At 45.3% G+C, this 27175-nt stretch overlaps 1 protein-coding gene across 5 annotated transcripts in view; it reads right to left on the bottom strand.

Moving 5' to 3' along the window:
* LOC130576220 (lymphoid enhancer-binding factor 1) overlaps nt 1–27175 on the bottom strand; it is a 53588-nt gene that overhangs the window by 24977 nt on the left and 1436 nt on the right. For all 5 annotated transcript variants that reach the window (XM_057370704.1, XM_057370703.1, XM_057370707.1 and 2 more), the window contains exons 3-4: nt 26744–26807; nt 25151–25284 (exon numbers count right to left, since the gene is read on the bottom strand). In XM_057370704.1, the coding sequence (XP_057226687.1) occupies nt 25151–25284; nt 26744–26807 (198 nt within the window). The remainder of the gene's footprint in view (nt 1–25150; nt 25285–26743; nt 26808–27175) is intronic.

The raw sequence follows: 27175 nt of genomic DNA on the forward strand, positions 1-27175 counted from the left end.
TCGGCACTGGGTTTGGGAAAACTCTGCTGGAACAGCTCCCACCCAGCAACCCCTCCAGCTGCCACTACCAGCCAGCAGCATGGGCAAGGCTGGTAACTACACACTGGAGACAATTTTTTGTTTCTTTCCCCTGGTCGTTCCCTCTCTCTCTGGCTTTCCCTTGCTCCTACCTGAACTGGCAGTCCCCTTCCTTCCCCACTGCCAGAGTTTTGGAGGCAAGGAGCAGAGCCCTCCCCTCGGCAGAAGGAGCAGACTTTTTTAGCTGGATGATCTGGGGATCACCTGGCAGTGGGCAGGAGACACAGGCCCCATGGATGCTGCACACAGACATTTTGGGTTTCTCGAGAGGCCACATGTCCATGGCCAGCCACAGAGTTTGCCGTGTTTATTTGCAGATGAGGCAAATTTTTACTGCCMCTTTGTTCAAGCAACTGGCTGGAAGACAGATTAAGGGACATTCATTTCAGCCTTTTAATCAAGGAATCAAGTGCTCTGTTCTAAAAGAATGTATTTGTTTTCCTCTTTATGGCAGAAAGTGAGAAAGCATGGTCCCTCTAATTTCTATCCTACACCTAGGATAAGGATACCTTAACCTCATTTGAAATTGAAAATTACCCCAAATTTCAGGCAGTTAACATAATTCCACCATCTCACAGGCAAGACACTATTCACACCATGAAACAGGCAGAATCCCCCTTGCATTTCTCAGAGTTTCAGCACCTGTGCCTGAAGACAAGGATGGCAAATACCCTACTCCAACCAACCAGGCTAAGGACAGTCAGTCTCCAGACACAGCCAGAGATGGGACCATGAACCACGGGGTGAATCCTTGTCAGAGTGAGGGATGCACTCCYCCATTCCTCTGAAGCAGCACAGATGCAAAAATATGGCCCCTCATGCACAGAAGCAGAGACAGGGAGTATTTGCTCATCTCAAGCACCTCTTGCTTCCGCTCGCCCTCCCCAAACCTCCCTGTCCACGCACAAGCTGCTTGTGAGGGACAACCAGCTCAAAGTGAGTAACTGAATGCCAGTCTATCAAAGCATTGAGAAAATAATATCCTCTCACTGGAAGCTACTGYAGATGATTTCTCATATGCTCAGGATTTTGGCACTCACCGCTTTTATCAATTGCACAGAACTGGGAGCTGAGAACATGAGGAAAGCAGCCCCTCGGTGTAGCACAGAGACAGAGCACAGCTTTTATCAGCACTGAGCTCTCCTGTGCTAAGTCAGAGGAAGGAAATGCTGCCTCCCCCACARCATTATTTTTTTAAAAAACAACCACCTTTCCTCTTCAGAAAGCCCAGGCCAGGTGTTACACGCTCTTGACATCAAGCTAAGGCCAGGCTGGCTAATCTGTAGGTTCACTCGTTAACGAGATAAAGGATTTCAGTGCGGTGCCGCAGCCCGGCTGTGGGAGCTGTGGGCTGGAGGAGCGCTGCCGGCAGCTGAGTGTCACTCCTGGAGGAATGCCTGACCTTTCCCGGGGCTTTGATCATGCTGGCTCGCAGCGTGAGATAACCAGCCCTTTGCAGAATCCGGAGGTAATAAAAAAAGCAGCTTTGAGGCCTCGTGTTTTTGCAGGGAAATACTTACCTGTGTTCCCAGCACGCTGCCCAGTCCCCACCACCATCCTCCCCAGATTTTGGCCGCTTTACAGCCAAACCCATTGCTGTCAACTAAGGGAATCACATAAAGCCTTCAGACAAGAGATTTTAGCTCTTGTTTAATTTCTCGTAATTGAAGAGGGTACTTGTGCACTGTTCTTAGGGAGAATACAGAGACTCAAAAAAGAGCAGAGMAACAGAAGTAGGGTCCCCAATTAGTATGTGATTAAGCTGTAAGTAGGATAATAGGAGGATAAAATTTGTATCTTATACAAACAAGATAGCAGAAGAGATAGATAAAAGCACAGAAGGGGAATAAATCTTTATCCCCCGCTCCCCTCTGAACACTGAAGCCATACAGAAAGGAGTGGATTTGCCAAGGGTTTTTTGTTTCTTTGTGATTCTTTTAAAGGTGGGTGTMTTTCTCAGGACAGTTCATGATCAGTAACTTAAACAAGCAAGTGTAGTACCAGGTTAGAAAAGCATGAAACACCTGGAACCCTGGGCTGAATGTGCTGAATCTGTAAGTGCTAATTAGATMATTCTTGAATACTTCCTTTAATGAGTCTACTCAAGCACTTCATCCACCCAGCCTGCTTTTGGTTACCAAGCTAGAGAAGTTTGAATCATCTTCAGACTGGGGCTGTTTTTTTTGTTTTGTTCTGTTTGGGACACTGCAGCACAGTCTCTGAAGTTGGAGCTACAATTCCTTGATGCTCTCAAGGCTGTATATGAGGCGCAGGGCTTGCTCTGCAGCACTCCTCGGCTGCAAGCAGGCTGATGCAAAACCGAGCAGACCTGGATAAGTTACCCCTCTGGGGGGAAAAACTTGTACTCAGCTACGGCATCTTCCTCACGGGGTTAACTATGTAGATTTCAGATGCAAATTTTACTTTAGGGCAGGCTTTATGGTATTAAGAGTCTCTTTTTCAGCCTTCTGAAATTTCATATGTATACATGCTAGAGCTCTCTCATCTCTCTTAATTGGGTTTTGTGGAATTTCAAGGCCCGGGGGCCAAGAGGGGAGGGCTGCTGATTAAAGCACGCCATGAAGAAGTGGATGCAGAAGTGTTGCACAGTAACAGGAAGGAAACAATTCCTCTGAGCTACCTGCCTCCACGTGCAAACCCCATCTGCTGTTCAGCAGGAACCCCATCTTTTGCCCTGGCCTTCCTGAGGGTGTGAGGATGGCTCCTGCCCTGTGTAATGGGCACTGCRGAGAGGATGTTCAGCCCTGCTTCTCTGGATGTGCAAATTGATTGCAGAGGTTTAGAGGCAGCTACATTTGTTTATTTCATTGGAAATAAACCTGTGTGCTGTGTCCTCACTGCAGAATGGGCCATCTTCCTATAGTCCTAGCCATGATTTAGACACTTCGGGACCATTAAGGAGGAATTAAAAAACGTTTAATCTCCCTTTATCCCTTTTCATAAACTGGTATGTACATGTGTGTCAGAATTTGTTAGGCTGTGATGTCTGAACTGATGAGATGGCATGTGTCTGTGYGTCCCCACAATGAGAACACAGAAAATACCCATTCCTGCATTTAGCAAAACTGTATCTTTCCACACACAGGGATTCAGTCCAGGAGCCTGCTTGCAGCAGCTAAATACAGATATTCACACACCCATTATAAATGCAGTCTAGTTTCATTTTTAACCCACAGGAGGGTGTGGAGGGAGAAGACATCAAAGCATGGACACAGGCTACCCTGGCATTCTGGGCGTGCAATTTTATCTTCCCCTCATTTCCCTCCTCTCCAAACCAGCTGCTACAACTATCATGATGCTTGCCCTCCGGCCAGTAGGCTGGAAAACTGGCTTCCAAGGCAGTCATTAATCTCTCCCCATTACCCAGCTGGCACAGGATTTTGCTTAGATCAGAGAAGAGTCAGCTCCGTGCCCTCTGAAACACCAGTGGCAGCTCCCTCAGCCRTGCATGCCAGGCACCCGCCGGCCCCGCTGCCTACACCGGCACAGCCTGGCACCGCTCACCCTGCTGCAGCAGAAGGGTCACCACGCATGGAATGAGAAGGGTAAAACTCAAGCACAGGCACTGAGAAGCACTGAAAGAGGAACTTTGAATTATATAACCCCCTCCTGTCAGCAGCGACGGTGAAAAGATGCACTGTGCATCTTTGGGGGAAGATGTCTTGGCTCAGAGCTAAGTTTAGAGGCTGACTTCTTGCATAGCAATAGCAGCAGAGTAGCCCCTACGTATGCAAGTTATGCAAGTGAAATGAAGATGCACATAAACCTTTAGCAAGAGAGCACAGCTCAGCAAAGCTGCGCTTTTCACTTGGCCATCGGGGYTCAACCCGTCTGAGGTAACAGGGCTGGAAATACGCAGAGGTGCAGGGTATGCTGAGCACCAGTGAGGGCTGCCCTAGCACAGCCATGCTGAAATGGGAATCAAACAGGCCCAGAAAGTACCATCCAAGTTTGTTAGGGAGATAAAGTAACAAGAAGTGTGTTTTGTGTGATTACAGCCTGAAACAGCCACTTTACTGTTCCCCACCATGCACTGCACTGTCCCGGCAACACTGTGAGGTGATGTTTGACCATCTACATTGGGTCAAAAATAATCTTTTCAGAGAATACTTTTTTTCCTGTTTTGATGGGGTGATTCATATCAAAACTTGTCATATCCTCTCCGTAATACCACTCATTTGCTCTTTTTAGAGGGGAAGAATAGGGTCTTCCAAGACCCTGTGAATACACACCTAAACCTGCATTTGATCTGTCAGTAGTAYTGTAGGTTTCCCCAAGAAGAAGAAACACGCAGGCAAGTTTTTGATCTTCCTTAAAGTACCGCTTATCTCAGCTTTTGTTTGTTTTCTRTTTTTCAGGTGTGGGGTAGCGTCTGATGTGAATGCCACCCACTGTAARTTATCTAGGCAAGGAAACAACCATCATAAACCACCACTGGAACAAAAATAGCAGCACCTTTCTCTCYCCTGCCTCCCCCAGGCAGAGGCCACATGCAGGACAGTGCTGACAGCGTGTGCAGCTACAGGCACACACAGCAGATCACAGACTCAGAGATGCTAAGCAGAGGTCTCCTGTCACATATCTTCCAGACATTTGTTAGGGAACCACCGAGTCCTTCTGGATGGCTACCAGAAAAGGCAGCGTTTCCCAAGCAGCTGTGGAGCACAGAAGGTAGTCCCCCAAGGCTGCTGTGGGTTCAAACTCCTGCTTGACCGAAAGCTGCCACCTGCAGTGCAACCAGATGAGTGAGCCCTTACAGCAACATCATTCACAACAAGCTTAAACCACAGCGAGCTGAGCCTTCTCCCACTGCCCAGGCCTTCCTTTTCTCACCCCTCCAGCCATCTGGAGGGAGTGCTAGTCCACAGCTAGATACAGAACAGTGCAACAGCAACGGTACCAAATCCTAACTTGAATGGGGAGACTGGTCTGAAAGGGATTTACATGAGGCTGCAGGTTAAACCARCATTCGTCTGCATTTACAGCTCGGTCCCTTGTAAGTCCGGAGCAGGCTGGCCAACCACAGCCACACCTGAGCTTGGAGGAGACGTTTCCAAGTGGCTACTACACTCCTACCAGCTTTGGGAGGGACGAGAAAGGACAAAACAACCCAGCAGGCAGGTAGAGGAAGAAGCTCTTCATGAGCAGGAGGCAGCAATCAGCCGCCACACCGCGTGTTCTGCAGCACTTGGCCGGGTGAGCATGTGGCACATGGGGCCACTGATGTGCACCACATGAGCTCTCCATCCCAGCACATCCTTCCTCACTGGGAAAGGACAGAAACCCCCAGGACATCCAGCTGTGGGGTCTGCTGCTGAGATCCTGCAGGGCTCCTGCTGAAAAGCACACTTAAAATGCACACTAAAAATAGAGCCTGCACTGATGCTATATTTAGCAGGAGGGTGCATGCTTTCAAAAAAAGGATGTTGCCCCCTCCAGCAGCAGAAGGAAGGCAGCCAGGCATGCCCCTGGGAGGGTCCTGCATTCCAGCCCTGCTGCAGCGGCACGTGCTGGCACCCCAGCATGAGCGTGCCTCAGGAAAGCTGCCCTTTCCTATGGAAAAGTGAAGATGGTGCAGGAAACCATTTGCAAACTCACTGGGTAGAAGTCTGTGTCCCACAGTAGCCAAGTGGGAGGCAGGACCCTGGACTTCCCTGGAAGCTGTGCTGCTGGCCAGTCCCACAAATGGATGTTTTTTCCCCTGTGCCTGGATTTTTCTACCCAAGTGCAATAATGAGCATCAGGTTTTTCATAAAGCACTTACAGATTTGTTGCTTCATCCAGGTGCCAGGAAAGCCAGGCACGGCCACTGAAAACTTGTCAGCTAGTGAAAACACAAAACCTCCCACTTTGCCTATCAAGCCAAGTATTTGTCAAAACCCTTGACTAACTGTCTCTCAAGTAAAGAGCAAAACAYTCATTCCCTGGCTGGACTGCTTAGGCTATGGGGGCAGATCCAGAGCTGACTCAACACGGGCACCRGCGTGTGTGCTGGCAAGCCCAAAGGAGCAGGTTTGCGCTTTCCAYGTTTCATGCTGGGTTTCCTCTCCCCGAGAGCAAAGCCAAGGGRATGTGCAGCACGAGGAGAGGATGCCACGTGGTCCATGCAGATGCTGCATGGGAAAAAGTGGCACCTTCTCCCCTTGACTGGCTGAGCCCTGTGGGGCAGCAAGACGTGGAAGGGGGCATCCCACCTCCAGGCCYGGGAGGAGCCACTGAAAGCCAAGCTTCTAATTAAGACCACAGCTTTGGTTAATTGAGTCCAATTCACCTGTGACATGAAGAGTCTCAATCCCATCAACAATAATGGAACTGCATCGGCTTACTCCAGTAATGACTTCAAATCAGTGGCATAATAAAGCTAATTCAATACTTTTCCAGGTCCAGCTGATGAGGCTGCCAAGGGAGAGCAGGAGACAGCCTTCCTCCCTCCACACCAACACCTGTACGAGGGCAATGCGAACAGCCCGAGGGTTGGAAAGACAAGAAATGTAAAAAATAAACTAAGTTTMTAACAAGACTAAGGCTTAGTTTTAACATTGAATTACTCCTGCAGGTGACCCTGTGCGAGTGCTGATGACAAAATAGCGCTGCCCAAAACTACGTCCCAGGATGAGGAACCCTGAAAGGCAGCCACAAGTTTTCAACCTGCCGTGTGCTGCTGAGCCACCTCGCCAAGCTGAACCCACCGGCTCAGGGCACCAGAGGCAGGACTCGTGTCACACGCTGGATAGCACCTGCCAGGGCGTGGGAAGGAGCTCCTGAGAGACGGCCACGTGCTGGCAGCCCTGGGGAGGAATGTGGAGAAACATGGAAGTTGCCCGATGTAGGCAGACATGCAAATCAGCAGCTGCGGGGCCACACCGACAACCTCCTAATTGCCTCGGCAACCTCCTAATTGCCACGGCACCCCCAGCTCTCTCGGGCAGGGGCTGGGAATAGCCAGGAGGAGCTGGAAGGAGTGAAAGCCTCCCACTGGAGCAGGGAATGTGCTGCCAGGTCGGTGCCGCCCTGGGACAGCCCGAGTGCCCCGAGGGATGGGAATGGCCCGGCTTGGCCCCCAGCCGCCCCACACAGGCCACTGCCTTGCGCACACAAATTTGTCTCTGCCTCGAGCCAAAAAAAACTAAGCCGCCACTCTTTAGAAGAGACGCGCATTATTTTAGAGCAGTCAAGTTATGACTGGTCTGATTTCCATAATACACGCTCTGCAAACATCTGCCTGTTATTTAAGGCTCGGCTCTGCTGGGACAGAACCTAACAGGGCAGACCTTTGAGCCGGTGTCCGTGGAGGACTCCATGGTGCCAGAGACACCCTGTGCCCAACAGGAGGTCAGGCTGGTCACTCCCTGCTCCCGCAGTTCTGAGCCCTTCCCCACACACTCTCCCATGGAAGGAGGGCTCTGTCCCTCTYTCTACCACAGGCCCCTGCTCACCCCAAGGAGCAGCTCCCAGAGCCGGTGTCACCCATCCCAGCGAGGCGTCTGCCATCGTGGGCATCCAGCGACCCACCTGGCACCTTCAGGCTGTCTGCCGTTTCTGCAGGCCGGCTGTCAAAGTTCGAATGTCCTAATTAAATCAACTGCAATGCTGCCCTGAAAAACAAGCRTTGCTGGCAGAAAAGTTATCCCGGCATTATTGGACTGCTCCCTCCCTACTAAGCGACCACAAATTAGTGTTTACTTTAGAGGCCTAGCAGGCCAGCTTTGAGAAACTGTGCCTGCCCTCCATCCCACAGGTTTCCCTCAGCACACACCTCCATGCCCTGCCCTCGCTCTGCCTTTAGCAGGGCTCCATCCCAGCCTGACACAGCATTTAGTGCTGGTTTTGTTCCTGCTGGAACCGGGAGAGCTGAAACAACCGAGCCTGTGTACTGCAGTGAGTTGACACAGGCTAAGTCAATTAGCTGCTATTGCTGCCATGCTCAGCTAGGCTGGATCAAAAAAGACAAAGAAAGAAAAGCCTCACACTGAGAAGAACCAGGCCCAACCAACACTTTTGTCTTCAATACTTTAATCAGAATATTTGAAATGGGAAAGGGAGATGGCTGATGCTTCCCAAAGCAACTAGGTATGAGTTAGATTTCCTAGGGCAGGAGGGACAGAGGGGCCAGCCAGGCAGAGCATTGCAGTTCCCATTCACCTCTGCTCTGACCTTTGTTTACATTCAATGAGTACTTCAAATAAACACACAAAAAAGCCAAATATATTCCATAAATTCAAGCTAAGACACTGTCCATTTTAGAGTGGGCTGCTTAAGCCCTCTATGCCTCCTTGTTCATCCTGACTCAAACCAACACTCTTCACAGTTTATGCATAGCATCCGTCAGGAAGGATGCTATGCATAAACTTTCAGCAAAAGATCACAATGCACCACAAGCCTCGCATATCCCCCTCCTCTGGGCAGGATTATTCTTTTGCAGACCTCTGCTCTGTATCAGCCATCCCAAGGACTGCTGGTCTTCTCACYGGCTTTTGCAAAACCACACCAGTCAGCAGGCTGTATTGTATCCAATATCAAGCATTTTGAGTACCAAGCCTGTTTTTACCTCCAAAAAGCATAAAATGTTTCTTTTGGGAGACTGACGATTACTGATGACAAGACTTCACCTACAGCTGCATTGAAGGAAAGCAAAACTGGTACAGGACAAAAGCAGGTCTGCAACACCAAGCTCTAGCTGGGCAGACTCCAGCTTCAGTTCAAGCGGCTTCTTGTGCAGCCGCTGCTGCTGAGAGGTATCATGCCATGCTGCTCCTCACTTCAAAGGAGACAACCATGAGGYGAACCATTAAAGCAATTAAAAAAATATTATCTTTAGGATGTAATCTACAAAGAGATGAATTGGAATAATTATCAAGCTGCAGATTTTTATGTGTTTTTTTTAAAGCAATAACTGGCTGAACATTTCTTCTGAGTGGTTACCTGCAGTAACTGCCACCTTATTGAAATGAGAGTCTAGAGATACCATATTTTTCACAGTGTGGGCCACGTGTTCTATACCATATTTCACAGCAACATCTATACTCACTAACCCTTTTTCCCATTCAGTTCACAATCTCACATGCACCTCTTTAGCTGCTCATGCAACTGTTCACGTAGAAAAGCGTGCTTTCTGTTTTGCTCAAAGCAGCAAAGGCAGCAGTTCAACAGCCTGAAGTGAGAAGATCCAGCCCCAGGTTACCAGGCAGTTGTCTGAAATCGCCCCCTCAAATTCTCACTGAAGAGCAAGACCTAACATCAATACCCTTGCCTCAGCATACTTCAATCTGCATACCTCAAACCCTTTATTCTTCCTTTTCTGCTGCTGCCCCGCCTCTGAAATGGGTATTATGCCACACTGTAGAAGGGGAAACAGGCCTTCAGCTACTGAGCTGAAGTTGTGCATCAACAAAACTCCCCTAAATCCTTTGAATATCATATCAGTTCATTCCGATATTTTTGAACGCAATATGCAACCCAGGTCTGTTATTCACTTTTGGTTGGATAGATGTGTTTTCTGCTTTTGGAGTAGCTATTACTCAGTGTTACCATCTCCTGTCTGCCTCTTATGCCCATGGCCAGGTACCAGCACCAGGGATGCCAAGTGACACTTTAAGCTGCTCCCAAGAGGACACAAACATGAGCTCACTCCTATTACAAACACCTCAAAAGATGCAACAGAAACAGAAAAAGGTAAAAGCCAACAGGTCTCTTTTCAAAAAGGGCTTTTTTGGTTTGATTAGACCTCTGAGATGTCAGTCCTGAGGAGACACACAGAGAGGATTCGGTCATATATCACAACATTGGAGCATGATGTTTTCTTCCTTATAGGTTAACACTTAAGCCTCATATTTGATTCAATTAAGGCAGTTAATTGGCATTAAAATTTTAATGAATCAGCTATGAAAAAGGTTTAAAGAACTCGAATAAATTTTTTTAAAAAAAATCTATTTTAAAAATTCCTTTGTATTTTAAATTTATTGGGAGGTGGAGGGGAGGAAATATCCCCAGAAGAAAACAGTTTTACTTTTTTTGAGATTATGCATCTTTCACCGAATACTTAAAAAGAAATCTCAGTTCATATTTGTAATAACAAGGGATTATCAGAGTCCMTAATTTATTGTTGAAGCCTTCAGTGAAGTTTCATACCTTGACTGAGGTGCAGCCTAATCCCTGCATGTGATTACATTTAGGAGTGAGAGGAAGGTATGYGGGGGGTAGGGAGAAACAATTTTTATTGAAGACAATGCTTCAGGCAGCCCCGGAGCAGAGTGGATCCAGTTTGAAAAGAATTGGCAACCCTAAAACTTTTTGATAAGATAAAAATTCATTGATGTTGGCTCACACTAGGCCCACTTCAACTCTGCACTTGTCCTCTGTGTTTCCTTGGCATATCTGTTCCTTTCCTCTATCTGCTTTAGCATAACTTTATTTTTCTCTTTTATCTTTAGCTAACTGCACCCAGGGACTGGAGGGATTGATTTTTTGTTTTGACTTATTGTTTGAAGATCTGTAACTCAAAGCAGCTTCTTTCGCCTCTGATGTCTAAGCCCGAGCAGTATAAAAGGTAAAGCTCATCCTGTGTACCAAACTGAGCAGGGATACCGTTTTATAATCAGTCATCTGTGTTTTATTTTGCCTTTTGGGAAGGAAAACTATTTTGAGACTTTATAGGCAATAATACTTTAAATAAATATTCTCATGGCAGATACTACACATGCCAGTTCTCTTTTAAAAGACAGCTATTGCTCACCACTCAGGGGAAGAAAAAAAAGTTCCTAATTAAAGGAGTCCATTATACATCAGAAGATATTTTGAGCATCACGTCACRCTACCGACAGCCTATTGCAGCCAAAATGTTACCATGCAAATGTAGAAATGCTCTCGCTCAGAGATGCGCTGCCGTGGGGCCATCGAAAATCCCCGCTGGGAGGGGAAGGCAGGAGACGGAGATGCGCTCCTCAGCGCTGCTCGTAAACAGCCATCGCTCATTGCCGTGTTAATACCACCCTGTCCCGACCAGAGCCATGCAGACGGATTTTTCCTTGCTTCCTCTGCCTTCTGAGGGGCAAACTCTGGAGATTTCTCCTTTTCCCGGGCAATTCTTCCCTCCCCCCACGCCCAGACAAAAACGCCTCTGGGCTGTTTTAAACAAGCCGCTCCTCAGGACATGGCACCCAGGTTTCTCACTACACACAAACATTTCTGTATCGTAGAAAGCCGATACATGGCACACACCGACTTTGTTTACGATCGCCAGTCTCTGCTATTCCCTGAAGTTGCCCAGCTTGCTGAAATATGGTTACATATGCAAACATTATCTCCCAATTGTAACCTCATTTTCTGCTCTGCTGGACAGCGTGACCAGCATTTGTCATCTTGCCGCCCCCGCCCGCCACATCATTCATGTGTCTATAATTGTCATCAAGATGTGGCATGTCAGCAGGACTCCCGCGTCCGCTGCTCCCCATCTCCACGCAGTCACTCAGGTAACAAACCCATAATCTCACCCTGTTTTCATGATGGTTGAATTACACATAATTGTTTCTGCACAGTGATTGATTTCTGCCTGAATAGAGACCTCTGCCTTTTTTCAATGCGAGCGAGTGGCAGCCAAGTCTCTCCATCTAGGAGGAGGCAGCAGCCTTTGAAGAGATCAAAGCCAAGGCCGCGAGCAGTTGTGCGCCCTGGGAATATGGAAAGCCTTTATGCTCTCAACCCCATTTCCAACATCATGTTGGATTGCAGCTGCATTACATTCTGCCAGCATTCTTAATGCTTTTAGTATTGACTCTGACATCACCGATAGCTGTTTTAAAGTAACAAAAGCTGAAGGATGACTTATTTTCACAACTCCATAATTGGAACATGCAAAGTTAGGGGAAGGGAGCATTTGTTTTTAATCTGAGATACAAAAGAAAGCACAGAAAATTATATAAGTTCCCCAAAATTAAAAACATGTTTTTCATATGGAAAGAACAGAGGGGACATTTTTATAGGCTAGACCACACAAAATGAACTGATTATGCACATGCTTTTTCAAGCCTAAAGGCTGAAGTAAAAATGCGATTGGGCAAGCCAGTCAAATTGTGAAAAAATATTGTGAAAAAATATTGTGACTCATAGTACGTTTAGTGACTTTTAGCACCTGATGCAAGGCAAAATAATGCAGATGCCCAGGCTGTTGTCTCCCCTCTGCAGCTCCTTGTAGCAAACTGCCAGTAGTTTGCTTGCCTTAAACCAGACACACAGCACATGGAAGACAAACACTAAATCTCCATTAATTATCTAAAAAGATAAATAACAACCTAGGAGTATAAAATACTGCAAAGCTTTCTTTAAGACTCCCCCTCCTGCAGTCATACAGACAGTTCTTGGGCTGCCTAAAAACTGCTCTTGCCACAGTATTGTTTTCAGGGGCATCAAATGCTCCCACGCTCCTTCTCTCTCCTCATCTGGCTTTGCTAGTAAAAACAAAAGTAAATTTCTATCAAGAAATACTGTTCTGAATTTTAATTAAATGTATATCTACATTACCCTGAAAAAATATTACAAGGGAACTTTAAAAACGTATCAGCAGGAAGGAGGGAGGATAAGGAGAATATAAAAAACCAAAGCATGGGACAGCAAAGCAGCTGAACAGCTTGTGTGCGTGTACTGCCCAGTCTGAGCACCAGGGCAACTTTGACAAATATTTTTATTCATGGTAAAACCACTGAATAAGAGTCTTTAAGAGCAGTAATTTTGAAATATGGTACTGCTGCTACAGTGTGCAGAATGGTGAGGAAGGAAGAATGTGCAAATAAAGCATAAGCTGTAAAGAATTAAACATTACGARCACCCATGTATTAGCAATAAAAATAATTTCCTCTTAGCTGTATTTTTTTTATTCTGCTGTACTAACACTCCTTTCTTCCCTGCAGTCATTAAAACCCCGACTCAAAGACAACAGCAAAGGGATCTGGCCTCCCTCCCTATGGACACAGAGCTTATGTCCCTGTCATTTCAAGGCTGGGAAACCGTCTCATTTTTACTTTGACTGTTCCTTAACACACTAACCATACTGAGTCAAATGTAGCAAGCTCTTTACCGAGATGTAAATATTATAATTTTTTTAATGTCGGGACAGAAGTCTTTTCTGTAGTAATCCAAGATTTTGGAGTTTTCCCTCCCTCTTCTCTTCTGCCATCCCCAACAAATTTACTGCTTCCTCCGTACAGCCTGTTTTTTTAAATCAGGACTAATTCTTTGTGGCTCTGGTGTTCACTCTGATAAGCAGAAGGATGCTTGTAAAGCAACACAGAGGGAAGAGTGGCAAGATACAGAATTAAAGCGGTCACTGTAAACAGAGGGGTCCGCTGCCATTATCTGCAGAACAGTTAATTCAACTTCTGTCTATCCCACAAGGGGTTTCAAGTATCTGGGAACACATGCCAGCCGCCAGAAACTGAGCAAGTAACATGCATAGCATAGCAAACATCTCCAAAACACCCGCTACTATGAAGACACAGCAGGAAAAATAAGTTTTACATGATGTTACAAACCTACCTTTCAACGTCGAACCATTACTATGATGAAAAAGTGTGTTTTACTCTAATTACTGTTAATTTTTCCCTTCCAGGAAAAAATTGTGCTCATTTACAGAGGATTCACCTGCTACTTGATACTTTTTCTTGAAAGCTTGTTCCTTTTTTGCAGCTATACAGTGAAATTTAAGAGACACTATTTAGCCCAAAAGAGGCACCTGAAGGTTGTCTGCCAGGTTTTCACCCTGTGCAGCCCACCTTATAATCTGCACAGACAGCATTCCATGCCCCAGCAGAGGCACAGCTTCYCCTCATTCAGGATTCTTTGGTAACCACCAAAGAATTAAGGAGAACCAGCGACCCTKATAACAAACCTCACCAGCTCCTGAAATCAGGAACTGAAATCTCTTCAAGGTGACTACCTGGCAGGACCACAACAAACAGAATTTTAGGTTTGGCTGTAGTGCTGGGGMCTGTGCAGCCACCAGCTGTGGCCACAGTGTATAGGCTGCAGCTACAAAGGTGTGAAGAAAAACAAGAAAACACCATCAGTGACCTGGGTAACTCTGTGAGGGCATTGGCACTGGGGCACACCACTTAAGAAGCACAAATAGGAAGCTGAGAGCTGTGCCCCAGTGAGCACAGCATGGCTGCACTCTAGTGTATTAAAGTAGAAGGTATTTCAGGATGACCAGGAAGAAGATAAAGCCTCCATCTGCAAATGGCGTGGCATCTCCTTTCAAACCATTCTACCCACCAGAGGTTGTCAAGGCACAGGGTGCGAACATCACTGAGGCTTCGGCAGCCCGCCATGGCTGGAAGTGGGAGACAGATGTCATTGCTGCCAAGACGCCATCCCAAAAAGCTGCTCTGAGGTCCTCCCATCCCCACAGTGAACAAAAAAAGCCTCTCCAGGCTGGTGCCAGAGCTGCCAGAGAAGCCCTGGCCTGCCATTGCCAGCACATTGTGCACAGAAGCCGTGAATCAATGGCAGGTTCCCAGGAGAGGGAGCACACCGTGCTCGTTATCTAATTGTGYTTGCACTGAACTTCTGAGAGGGATGGAGACAAAAGTGGGGGATGCKAATAATGATGCTGAGGGCAAACAGCCTGCTCCTCTGCAGGGGGGAGAGCAAACAGAAAACTAAGTGAGATACGGGYGCTGTTTTGTGGCAGGGAGGGAAAATGAGAAAACACTAAGTCTGTTTTTTGACAAAGCCTTTTTTGGCTTAATTTTCTTAGGCCCCTTCTTGTTTTTGCTCAGAAACTTCAGTAGATTGTTTGCTCCTTCATTCAAAACCTTGGTGTGAAACACAGCCACAGCCAGCACTAACATAAACTTTCTTCCTATCTGCACTGGCTTTAACCCTCTTATTTTCCCTCCCTTCACCACACACATCTCAGTTTTTACTTTCTCACACTTCTCATTTACTTTCATTAAAAAAAAAATAATAAAACCAAAACCAACCCAAGGAACGTATGGTTATAAGCAAGCTRTCTTTCAGGCGAATTCCTGAAGTGAACTCAGGAAATAACAGGKTTTTTTCCCACCTCTGCCATCACCTTCCTCTAAGACTCCGAACAAATGCTGCTTTCTCGGGTGCTCATTTGCAGACGCCTCCTCCCAGACTGTGCCTTTGCTTTTGGGAGCATAGTYGGAGGAAAGCAGAGGACATCCATACACATAAACACACACACACACCCAAACCCAGTGCCACCATGGGCGCCAGGGATACTTCCCAGGAATCTGCCGGCAGTCACTGATGCACTGCAATTTCCACGGRTCACGTCCTCATGCTACACTCTAGGTTGGGCAATTATACACAGAATTTACCTATTTCATGCTTAATTGCACAGGCACAAACTTTTGCTCCAGCCCGAAAACAGCTACAACTTACCAGTGGCACTGATGTTACCACAGGCACCTCTGCCGATCCTGGCTTAACCTCCTCGGCTCAAATCTCAGCCACTGGCTTAACCAGCCATCCCCTCCTGGGAGAATCCAGCAGAGGAGAGGAAGTGCAGGTAACACAAGAAAAGCCAATGTCAGGCCACAGCTGACTTGTAAGCTATGGGCCCCTGGGCTGTGATGTGCCACCTCCAGAAGAAAAATGTGAGACCTACCTGTAGGCTCTTCCCGACTGAACCTGAAAAAATAATTTATCCACTAGATGTTGGCCAGAGAGATTAATTTAATGGAAGATGGCATTTTTTGTGCACTAAGTACAACTGTGTAATTAACTGACTGTATTTACTTGGGGTCATGGAAGCTTCACAAACCCACCTCTGAGTTCTCCTTCTCCTAGGAAGTCTGCCAGTGCYGCAAACACAGGGGTTTCTGAACTGGCTTTGATTCAGCCATGTTTCCCGACTGAATATTTATTGTTCTGCCCCATTAACCTGCATTATTCTCACTTGCACACATTTCCTTGGAAAGAAAAAGCAATAAAAGGAAGGATTTAAAGAGTCAAAGAAAGARGGGAAATCTCCCTACAAGTTGTAGGGAAACAAGTTGTTTTGGAAGCACCCTTGAACTAAAAAATATTTCCAGACAGCATTTTGACCAACTCTCCTACAATCTCTTAATATTTCCTTATTACAAAGAATGAAGTCATCCTCTCACAGGTCACYCTGATAAGAAGATTATATTTGCCAGTTATAAAAAAAAAACAAGTGTTTGCAATACTGTTGTCAAACTATGYGAGGAGTCACCTAACAAATTAACATTTTCTTGTGGTTCTCCTATTCCAATCCTTCTTTCTGAAGATTTACATCTAAAACAGGATCACTGCACTATTATCTTAGAAATATCCTCAAAATAACTGAAAAAAGGAAGCCTCAACAAAACCTGAAAAATCCACACACTTAAGAGCTAAGCTTTTTAAAGTTTTATTTCTTTTTTTCCCTTTAAATCCAGGGCAGCTTCCTTTTCTTCCTATAACAGAGATATTTAAGRCATGAAATAATGTGAGAGAGAAAAGGTTTGGAGAAGCAAATTTTTCAAATCCAACATGTTCACTTCAAACTTATTTTTGGATGTTGAATTTTGGTTGTGTGCAGGAGGCAACTGGGCAGTGCAAACCAGACCAAAATACAGCCCGGCATGCTGCTGTCAGAGGACAGCCAAACAAGGGGCACTCTTCAAAGCAAACTGTTTTAATTGCTAGAGTTTTTACAAATATATTGCAGTATGTTCGATGTATGGCTGATTTCCTCAATATCCTCAACAGCTCTCCCCATGYCAGCTGGGTGAGCTCGCTGCTCCTTCCCACGTTGATCTCCAGCAGGCAGGAGGGGAGCAGGGCAAGCCCCTGCCTGCTCCACCACCCTGGGCTCCCACACCTGACCCTCRCCCACCTGTGAGCTGCCATCCCACTCCCAAAGGCTCCCCAAGAGGCTGAACCTGCACATACATTTGTGCGTGAAAAAGGAGGACCTCAATGTGAACACAGGGTCAGGTTTTACACTTGGCAGAGCCTAATTCATATGGAAAGGTTCAGGGGAAAGATCAGCCTCCACCAATTTAAAGGGATCCTTGCGCTGGGTCAAGCCCAGCTATTCTCCTGCTTCACTTCAGTTTTTCTGTACACAAGTGTTTCTTCAGYTTAAGATTCAGAAATGCTGCCGACCAGACCACAGGGATGAAACAAACTGCCACAAAGCCTAAACTGAGGAGAGGGCAAAGATGTGAGAACAAAGCCACTTTGTAAAAACTAATTGAAGAAGATGTGCCAYGGCATTTTGCAGCACGGGACTGAACATGGGCTGGTGGTGAGAACCTTGTGAGGACACTCACTGTGAGGTCAAATGGGAATTATACAAAACTGCAATAAAGGAAGCACAGGACTGGCAGGGGGCAAAATAAAAGAGCAAGAGAAAACACAATTAACCTCTTATAACTGAGGCTTCCTGCACCCAGTACAGCACCACTCAAACTTCAGAAAGGAGAGACCCTCAACAAATCATTGGATTGTGGCATTTTGACCATTTGCATTGCTGGACACAGTTTATTTGCGTTTTAGGACACCGGCAGGCAAAAGGCCTTCTCCCAGAGCATGGTCTGTGTTTGACAAGCGTTGACACCTTTCATCATCACCTCCACATTGTACTTTTTTTATGCTAGACAAAGCTTGCCAATGCAAGATTTGATAGGGATGAAGAAAGATCAAGGCAAGAAGATACGCCAGAATTGCGGAGAGACAACAGACGGTCACAAAGATAAACCTCTCAGGAAGTTTTGAAATACAGAAAAAGGCAGAAAATTGAAGAAATAGAGCCTTATAGCATAGCTAAGTGACCCGTTAGAGACAGAACTCTGAGCAGCCAGTGTCACTAGAAATACGGAGCCTACAGGGATGGYATTTTAGAACTCATTGCTCTCCAACTCTTAGCCAACAAAACTGCCCAGCAAAAGTCCTATGATCTCTTTCCCAGTTTTTCAACCTACATGATGAATCAAGCAATTTCCAGACTGGTTTTCTTTGGAAAATGGCTGCTGCCCCATCCAGACCTCCATCCTAGGCAACTAATGCAGAGCTGAGCTGCCATCAGTATCTGTGGGATTTCAGCGTCATGCCTTCCACTTCTGTGCAATCTCACTTCTTGCACTGACACTGTGGGGTTCATTGCAGCTCCCACAAATTCCAGGTTTCTCAGAGAAGGGCCRCTGGCTATGTGCAGCACCAACTTGTTCCAAACTGTTTTAAAACTTCCCTACTCAGAAAGGAAAGAGGGGAAAGGAAAATAAAAAAGGTCACACAAGCATCTTTCTGCTGCTGTTAGCYAAAGCAGCATTATTAGGGCTGCCTCAAAGCACGAGCCCCTGGACCGTGCTCCTTTGAAGCACCAGCACTGTCAGAAGGTACCTCACAGCAAATGATTGCATGAAATGCCATGGTCCCAAGGGACTCCTTCCCCCTGCCCTGGTGTGGTGAAGCAGACCTGCCCRCTGACTCGTGCGGCACTGTTTGAAGTACCGGGCTGGAGTGCCGAAAGTGCTTGGATAGACAGACGCTTGTGGGAATTAACTGCTCTCTGGCTTGCTTAATAACTCCTAGCCAAAGCAATTCTCTGGTTTATGTGTTACAGCTGGTGACAGCACTACACTTACTTTTTAAGTTGAGCTGCCCATTTTATAAATATTCAATCAAAGCCCTGTAACTTTACACTTGTAATTTCTGCTGACTAAGCTCGTCCTATTGATTTTATGCCTCAACCTTACCTATATCCACAGCCATTTAAAGAAAATAAACAATCACTGAGCTGACCTTTCAGCTCCATGAAAATGGTCTTCTGTATGAGGGATTTGGTAACTTTGAAGATTACGGGTGAAGATATTCTAGGTCCTTCATCTCATCCTGAAGCCCCAGCAAGCAACACCACTACCAGAAGCCACGGAAGGCCAGCCACTTTTCCTCAGGCAGCTCAGGCCCCTTTTCTTCCCSTTTAGGAGAGCAGGCAATCCCTGACTGATTAGCACAGTTGGCGCACATGTTAACTCCCTACTGCACTTTTAGCTCAATCCCAAAGACTCAATGAATACATTTTTATTTAAGTGCTCAATCACTTTCTTGCTGAGAGGACAGATTCCTTTGAAGTGGGAATCCCAAACTAAATAAACATATCCACAAGATCCAAGTCTCAAATAGAAGCCACTGGGTTGCTAGATTAAGTTATTTTGAATGCAATTTTCTTAAGTGAATCTAATGCTTACRAGGGGCTGGAGCAACAGAGACACTAATCCCCAAGTGCCCGGGCAGGAGCAGCACTYCAGGGAGCTGCACCTCCATCCACCAATGTCCTGCAGAAAGGGACAGCCAGATRAGCACTGTCCTCACGACAAACATGTCTTACAACCAAAACCAGCTTGGAGATAAATGCCTGCTATCCAGGATGGGGCAGTTTAGGGTAAATGGTAGCCATATCTGCACAGCTGGAGCATCACTGCACATGGTTTCCCTGCAGCAGCGGGGAGGACACAAGCTGGGGACAACCTGACTTAACCAGGTAAAGGACAGACTGCCTGGGTCCCAGCAGTGTTTCTTTTGAACCAGACACACACTGGATCACGTCCATGCATGTGAGAGCAGCACAGGAGATCGAAATGGGATGCACAACACACAGACTTTGGGCCACAAAAYGTTCGGTGTCCACATTCAAACAGACTTGCAACATTTGTCTTCTTGAGAGACACAGGGTTTTATTACTAGCAGAAAAAAAAAAGCACATGCCTCTGATAGGAGTTCAGAAATATTAAGCAGCAGTTAATGCTTTTGTGTGGGTTATTTCCTTCCCATATCAGGAGGCGTTTTCACTAACTATAAACAGAAGTTAAGTACTYATGAGAAGCCAGGCCTGCGGTACCCAGGCTTTTCAATGCCTGCAGCCATGCAGCGCTGCAACGATCTGGAAAAAGCCTTTTCCTCTTTTGATGCCTGAACCTGTGGAGCTTCAGGCTTTCTTCTTGAGCCATATCCTCCTTGGCACTTGCAGCCCATAACAAGCTCTTCTTATTAACATTTTTTTCTGGGCTGGGATTAAGTTGGAAAAAAGACAGGAATGACATTTTGCTTAAACCACTTTAAAAAGTAAGCAGCAGCTCTACCATTTAAAGTTTATATTGAATTAGCTCCTAGATATATTAAAAAAAGGATATTTAGGACATAAACATACACACATATTGCTATACAAAAGCTCCAACTTTGATGATTTGCARTGGGTGAGGTTTTTGATAATGCCTCTGCTCAAGCCACACACGCACAATTGCTGCCTCTGCACTGAGACATCAGGGGAACATTTTGTTTTCCCCTTGCCCATTCACAATTACATAGATTTGCTAATTGCATCAACGTGACAAGGAGAAGGCCAAAGAAGCTTAAAAGGTGCCAAAGATCACAGTAATAATGAGSTATACACCTAAGGCTCTGCCTGGAGCTCTTATCACAAGCAACCAGTGCAAGCTTCAGACAAGGACAACCAAACACCACCGTGGTAACTTCTTCTGCCTCCTTTTCCAAATGAAGAGTTTATTTCATCAAGAGGGGAAAGAAAACACCACCAAAACACATCCCATGACCATTCATGGCTTGGGTTTATGTTTCACAGTGGCCTGACTGTGTCTTAGACTGATCAGCTGTGATTGCTTGAGCCAGAGYAGCTGATAGACATGTTTGCAGCAATGAGGTCCCACTATTAGGGCTSAGCAGATTCCTGTTCTTTCCCGGTGCTGCCATTTGGCACAACTCACCGAGCTCCTCAGAAAATAGTGCTAAAATTCCTCCCTGGGCAAATGCTAATACACTCTGTCAAGTTCTGCTTCCATGCAGCCAGGAAGCTTTGTGCCCCTCCGTGCCTGATTTCAAAGTTATTTAAGGAGCTAATCGGCATTCGACYGCACTGAGAAGCCATGYGCYGTGCAGGGTGAAGCTGCAGAGCTTYGGTGTTGGATAAGCAGCTCTGGCTTGTCGTGCCCCTCAGCTGCCCGTCTCCTCAAGCATGGATCTGGAGTTGTGCTGGGAAGAGAGATCTGCAACAGGACCACAGCTGCCTAAGGCCCCCGAGCATCCTGCTCCTATGCCAACTTGGGAATCAGAGCAAAGCTTTCTGGTGGGTGATATGGGAGCAGGAGCTGAGCCACAGCATCTGTACTTTGAAAGCCTATTTCACATTGGGCCAGGGAGGTTTGAACTGACCACAGCTCCCAGCAATTCCCTACAACTGCATAGTAAGCAGAAGCAAATTCTCAGGAAAAGACAATTCAATGAAAAACCAGGTTTGGAACCTTCTGCAGCTTTCCTACATTGCCCTTGGTGCGCCAAAATTTTCCCACAAGCAATTGAATCAACCAGCTTTCARAGGCACAGAAAATGCAGCTAGGGAAACAAAACCCTTTCACTGAGGGTCTGTAGCCACTTATTTTTGCTTTTTCTTCTCTTATCCTTCCTTCTGCCCATATTATCATCCCAATTTCTCCTGGGACATCAGTTCTTCAGGACAGGAACTAACTCTATACCCCCTGCCACGCAGAAACACACAAAGAATATCCAAAATTTGGGCTAGTCCTGCATTGTTCCTAGCAATCCAACTCCCTTAGAAGAATTCCTCCTCATTTTCAAATGGATAGGCTGGATTTTGCAAGTTGCCATAAGATGTTAATACATTGTATCCTTCGAMCTACTTAACACATCCAGCTGCTACAAAAAGGCAGTTGAGCCACCAAGAAATATACCCAGAACCCAGGAACGCGTAAGAACAGGCRAAAGTGAGGTCGCAGAAATTCTGTCTTTCCATAGGAAATTTAATTCATGGGAAGTGTGTGAGAAACGAAGACAAAATTATCTTCTGGATGAATTTACAACACGGAGAAATGATCCTTCTTCAGTCACCTCATTTGTTCCCACGTTCCTCTCAAACAGACAAGAAAGGTTTGCCCCCCYAAAACGAGTCTTGTTAACCAAAGCAAAAACCCACACGTTAGAAAACAAACAGCTGTCTCCATCTCCCATCTTCAGTACCCCCACGATGCTGAGAAACCACCAAAAGATATCTCGAGCACACAGGATGCACATTCACCAGGTGTCCTGTGGTTTTGGAACCATCTCATGCCACTTCTCCTGCAGCCACCCAAACCAACTGCTTCACTTTCCCACTTACCCACCTATCTGATAAGAACACATCCTGCGGCATGAGGCTCCTACCTAAACTTGCAATTAACACTCTTCTGCTCCTACAAATACAACTTGGAAAAAGCAAATCAGTTGCCAGTAAAATAAGAAAATTACAAAAAAAAAAAAAAAAAAAAAAAAAAAAAAAAAAAAAAANAAAAAAAAAAAAAAAAAAAAAAAAAAAAAAAAAAAAAAAAAAAAAAAAAAAAAAAAAAAAAAAAAAAAAAAAAAAAAAAAAAAAAAAAGAAAGTTGGGGGAGGAGAATGGAGAAGACAAGACCTTTCTAACAACACTAACAACAGCAGATTTTGGAAGATTCTAAATCCTTCTCAAACACCCTCTCCCTTCTAAAAGTTGCACTGAAATTAGACTTCATTTTTTTTATTATAGTTTATTGGACAAGTTGTGTTTGACTATAGCTTTGTATTTTTAATTTTATAAAGAGAGCTCCTAAAGCATTCACCTTTCCTTAAAAAAAGGAAAGCATTTCCCCCCGCYCCCCCTCCCAATATGGTTACGAAAGAAACTTTTTTCCCTTTCCAGGAAAGCTTTGCTCTCCCTCCCCGTAGATGGTCCTTGCCCTGTGTCTGCACACCATTCCCCAGGGGCACATCCCCGGGGCAGTTTGCAGTCAGCAGGTCCTTCCAAGTTGGAAAAAAAGATTCAGCGCCCCAGGGCGCCTTTTTAATCCTGGCTAACACCTCCAGGCAACAGATGCATCAACAAGAAGCGTCTTTGTCATGCAAATAGCAGGGCGCAGGTACACACCAGGCACAAATGGCTGGGGACTGACACCCCAGGGGAGACCTTTGCCTCCAGCGCTTGCTGATCTCAGCTGCTCCTCTGTCCCTGGAAAGGGGAGGCAGAGCAAGCCTGGAGGGCCGCGGTCGGGAGCCCGGAGAGGTGAGAGTGGCGCCGGGGCTGTGCTGAGCCATGGAGCGAGCGACGATGTCACCTCCTGGATGCCGCGTTTTGATCTCCGCGCATTAAACCCCAACTGTCAGCTACGCGCCCAACAAAGATAATAGTTCAATTAAACAAAAAAAATTATTTAATAACTCAAGCGTGTAGCCTTGTGGTTAAACTGAAAGAACTCCAGGCTTATGTCAACATTGCAGCCCTGCAACAGCATTATTTTATTGAAACAGTGGTGCTGCTGTAACATGCAAGAGAAGCACTGAACTAAATTAGCCCCTCAGATGTTCAGCAGGCAGCTTTACAATTAAAAACAAGATGCCTTTTCCCCCCTTCCTYGCCGCCAACATACCCACAAAGGGCAGTTCCTCAAGTACCTGAGACAAGAGCCTCTRCAAGATGATATTCTGAGGGCATTGATGTAAAGAATTGTCTGGAAAGAGCGACAGCCCCACAGCATGCATATGTGGAGAAAATCCTCAGTGAATAATTAAATTGGATTTTGTTGTTCCAAGCCACGCACCAGCACTCGGGACTTTCTTATGGAGATAACATGGCAAAGAGGGGGTAAAAAAAAAGTCTGAAGTTTCCTAGTCCTCCAAAGGGCAGTTTTGAGTCCTGATGCCCTCTTGAAAAGCTGCATGCTTTTCCCCATGATACATCCAAACAGAAGTTTTCTGTAGAACAGCATTTACAACAACAAATATCAACAGACTGTGATCATCATGCTTCACCCGAAACRGCTGTAGGCCTCTGAACTGGAATTTATACACAAAAAGACCCCACAGCCACAGAAAGCAATCTATTTCATGAGTTTTTGCATCTTTCAACTGCAGATCCATGTGTTTTCCAGTACCAAASCACCCTGTCATTCTGACTCCAAACATACACTAATTTGGTATGTTTTGCTGCTGTCAAATTACCAATACAGATCAGGCCCCTTCATTTTGTTTTTGAAGTCAAATGCAACAATCCTGAATAAAAATGAAGACCATCAGAGAGCAAAACAATGCCATGACAGAGACCTCCAAGTGAAAAATCTAAGAGCTGGTAAGAGAGAAAACTGCTTTATCACAGGGAAGTAACAGCATCCAACTTCTCATATCACAGCACGCACAACGGCAGCAGCATTTTTCCAGCAGGATGCCTATAAGCAAATTGTTTCCCTCTCCACTCCGGTTCTACTAATATAATTTCCACAGTTCATTTTAACACTGCCTCTCCATTGCTCTATATGTATACCAAGAGGCTTACAAAAATAAATGGGAATTGACTATCCAGAATTAAAAGTACATTAAAATCCATTACACATGCATCTACACCAATGGAAACAGAGGGACCAACCTGGAAGAATCAGCGCTCACCACAATGTAAGGGAAAGCTGTAACTACTGTATCATGGCTGATATTAATTCCTAAGTGATCATTTCACAATTTCTGGCTGAAGATACAGAGTTTCAAAGCAATGCTGCCMGATAGATAAAGCCTTCACGCAGACCAAATGATAGTGGAAATAAATATCAATCAGCAAAGAGCAATGCCACATCTGAAGAAAAAATAAAAAGAAAGAAAAAAAGGAAAAAAAATCCAATCTTCTCATCTTACTGACATGCAACTTTAGCAGTTCTGCTTCCAGCCCTTGATTTTCCTCAACAAACGAAGAGTTAAAGCCAGAAAATTCACATCTGTCCCAGTCACTACAAAGACGGCATTTACATCATTCTGCCATACATTATCCTACAGTCATAAACCAGGGCTCCCCCCACAAAGCCCCCAGCCCTGTTCACAGACATTAATCTCAGGCATGGCCAACACCTCTACAAACTCCACTAGAAGAGGCTCTGAACAGCAGAAGCWCAACCTTCATCGTCACTGAAGCTACCCAAAAGACCCTGCTGTAAACAGACTCTGCAGACCAAACAGGAGGAAACCCAGGTTGCCCAAACCAGCCTTTGGAAGAGATAACTCACTGTTCTGGGGATGGGTGGCGACAGAGATCCATTAGGCATGTATGGGTCGTTATTCATATTTGGCATCATGATATACCCAGAATAACCAGAGTATGATGGTCCCTTGCTGTATAAGCCACTGTCTGGATGCTTTCCTATGRAAGATGAAACAATGATTACATTATTCCACACATATGCATTTCTCATGAGTTAGAGCACTTAAACAGATACCRTGCATATATAAAAATATTCTGCATGCAAATGTTTCCTGACTCATAGAAATTACTACTGACAGAAAGCAATCTGAAGCAATTTGTAATAACATTTTTTAGGAAGAGTTTATTTTTAAAGGAGCAAATACACTYGGTGAGGAGTTTGTGTTTAAAATACAGAATAGTCTCAGAGTAAATTATTTTGCTAGTACCCATTCAAATCAAAGTAGATACATCAGCAATGACATCACATTTCTCAAGCAGCAATTTTCCCCGATTTTATACATGCCTCTAGGATTTGTGAGTTCAGTATTATTGCCAGTATGKGTTTCCAAGATCATTGTTAGGGAAGGGAGGACAGGGCTGTGATAACTAGATGTAATAATTTCCTTGTCTTGCTGAGCTAGTGTGTGCAGCTAACAATTCATTCTGGCTATGCTTATTGGGAACAATTAAAGGGCAGGGGGCAGTTCGGAAGGAGATCCTCACAATTTGGGAGGGGGGCTTTGAACACACATGGTACTATAGTCGAAAGGGAAGCCAAGTGAAGGAGGCTATTTGGTAGGAAAACGAATGTTTGGGTCCAGGTCCTGCAAGTGGGGATGAATAGGTCTCCTACCTATATACCCATTGATATGGATTCTATTTGAAAGTGAGGTTTYAAGATGCAGGACTGAAAAGAAAACTATCCAGAGCTGAACACCTCCCCCTCACTGCCAAAATGCTATGAGCATGGACATCATTGTTTTTAGACTGTTTAATGAGAAATTTGGAGGAAGATGACCACAGAGATCTGGAAAGCACCAGGACTGAACTCTGTCTTTATATGGAATTTATGATCTGGTTTAGCTTGTGATGATAAGCATTTGATTTTAAATATAATCTCCCATCCTWCACAGCATACATTCTTTGCACGCATGTCCAGCTTCCTAAATGATATTCAGTGAACTCTGCTATTTCCTCTGTCCTTCTCAATCAAAATTAACCAGTCAGTATATTAATAAAAAAGCAAGAGGTCTGTTCATACTTAGATTGGAAAGAGGAGATTTAAGTGACATTTGGCTATGGAGAAAAGCAGAGAGTTTCTGAACACAACTGCACACTGTATGTGTGAGGAGATAGATGTGTTTTAGCTGATATCCTAAAAATACTTATTTCCTCAGTGAAGATCTATTTGGCCTAGTTATCAGTTTCTAAACAACTGAAATGCCATTTGGTCACTCAAGATAAACGTGCTGCACGTTCATCTCCTTTTTAAATGMGCTTTGAAAGCACTCTGACATCCCACTTCCCCAAAAGGTACTTAATCTATATTTCCCAAAAGAAGCCAAGTTCCAGTCTGAGGACTGTGTGGATGCTGACAGAGGGACGATACTACAAGACAGGACTGTGCGCTTCTCACCTTCCTCGGGGTGCTCTCTGCCTTTATCATGGTAGGAATCCTGTGCTTGACTCTGCCTGGAAACCTGATGGCGAGGAATCCACCATCAGAAAAGAAGAAAAAGAGGAAAAAGAAGAAAAGTCATTGTATGGATGCTCGTTTATCAATCACARTTTCTTGAAGGAAGAAAAAAGTTAAGAGCAGGAGATAAGCATCTTTTTCCTCTTAAGTCTCTTGGAAGGCAACTATAGCAGAAACGTTTGCATTAACAATCATTTTATGACAACGTGAATAACTATAGGGCTTTGCAAGGTATTTCTAGCAGAAGCACCACCTTGCATTTSATGAAAGTGGATAATTTCTGGAAAATATTTGGCGCTCTGACAGTCAAAACGCTCTTGGTAAAGAGATACCAAAAATAATAATGAAAATCAGGTTGCCCTCGTTAGCAGA

The sequence above is a fragment of the Malurus melanocephalus genome, unplaced genomic scaffold, assembly GCF_030028575.1.
Source record: "Malurus melanocephalus ecotype Western Australia unplaced genomic scaffold, MMel_1.1 scaffold_131, whole genome shotgun sequence".
NCBI lineage: Eukaryota > Metazoa > Chordata > Aves > Passeriformes > Maluridae > Malurus > Malurus melanocephalus.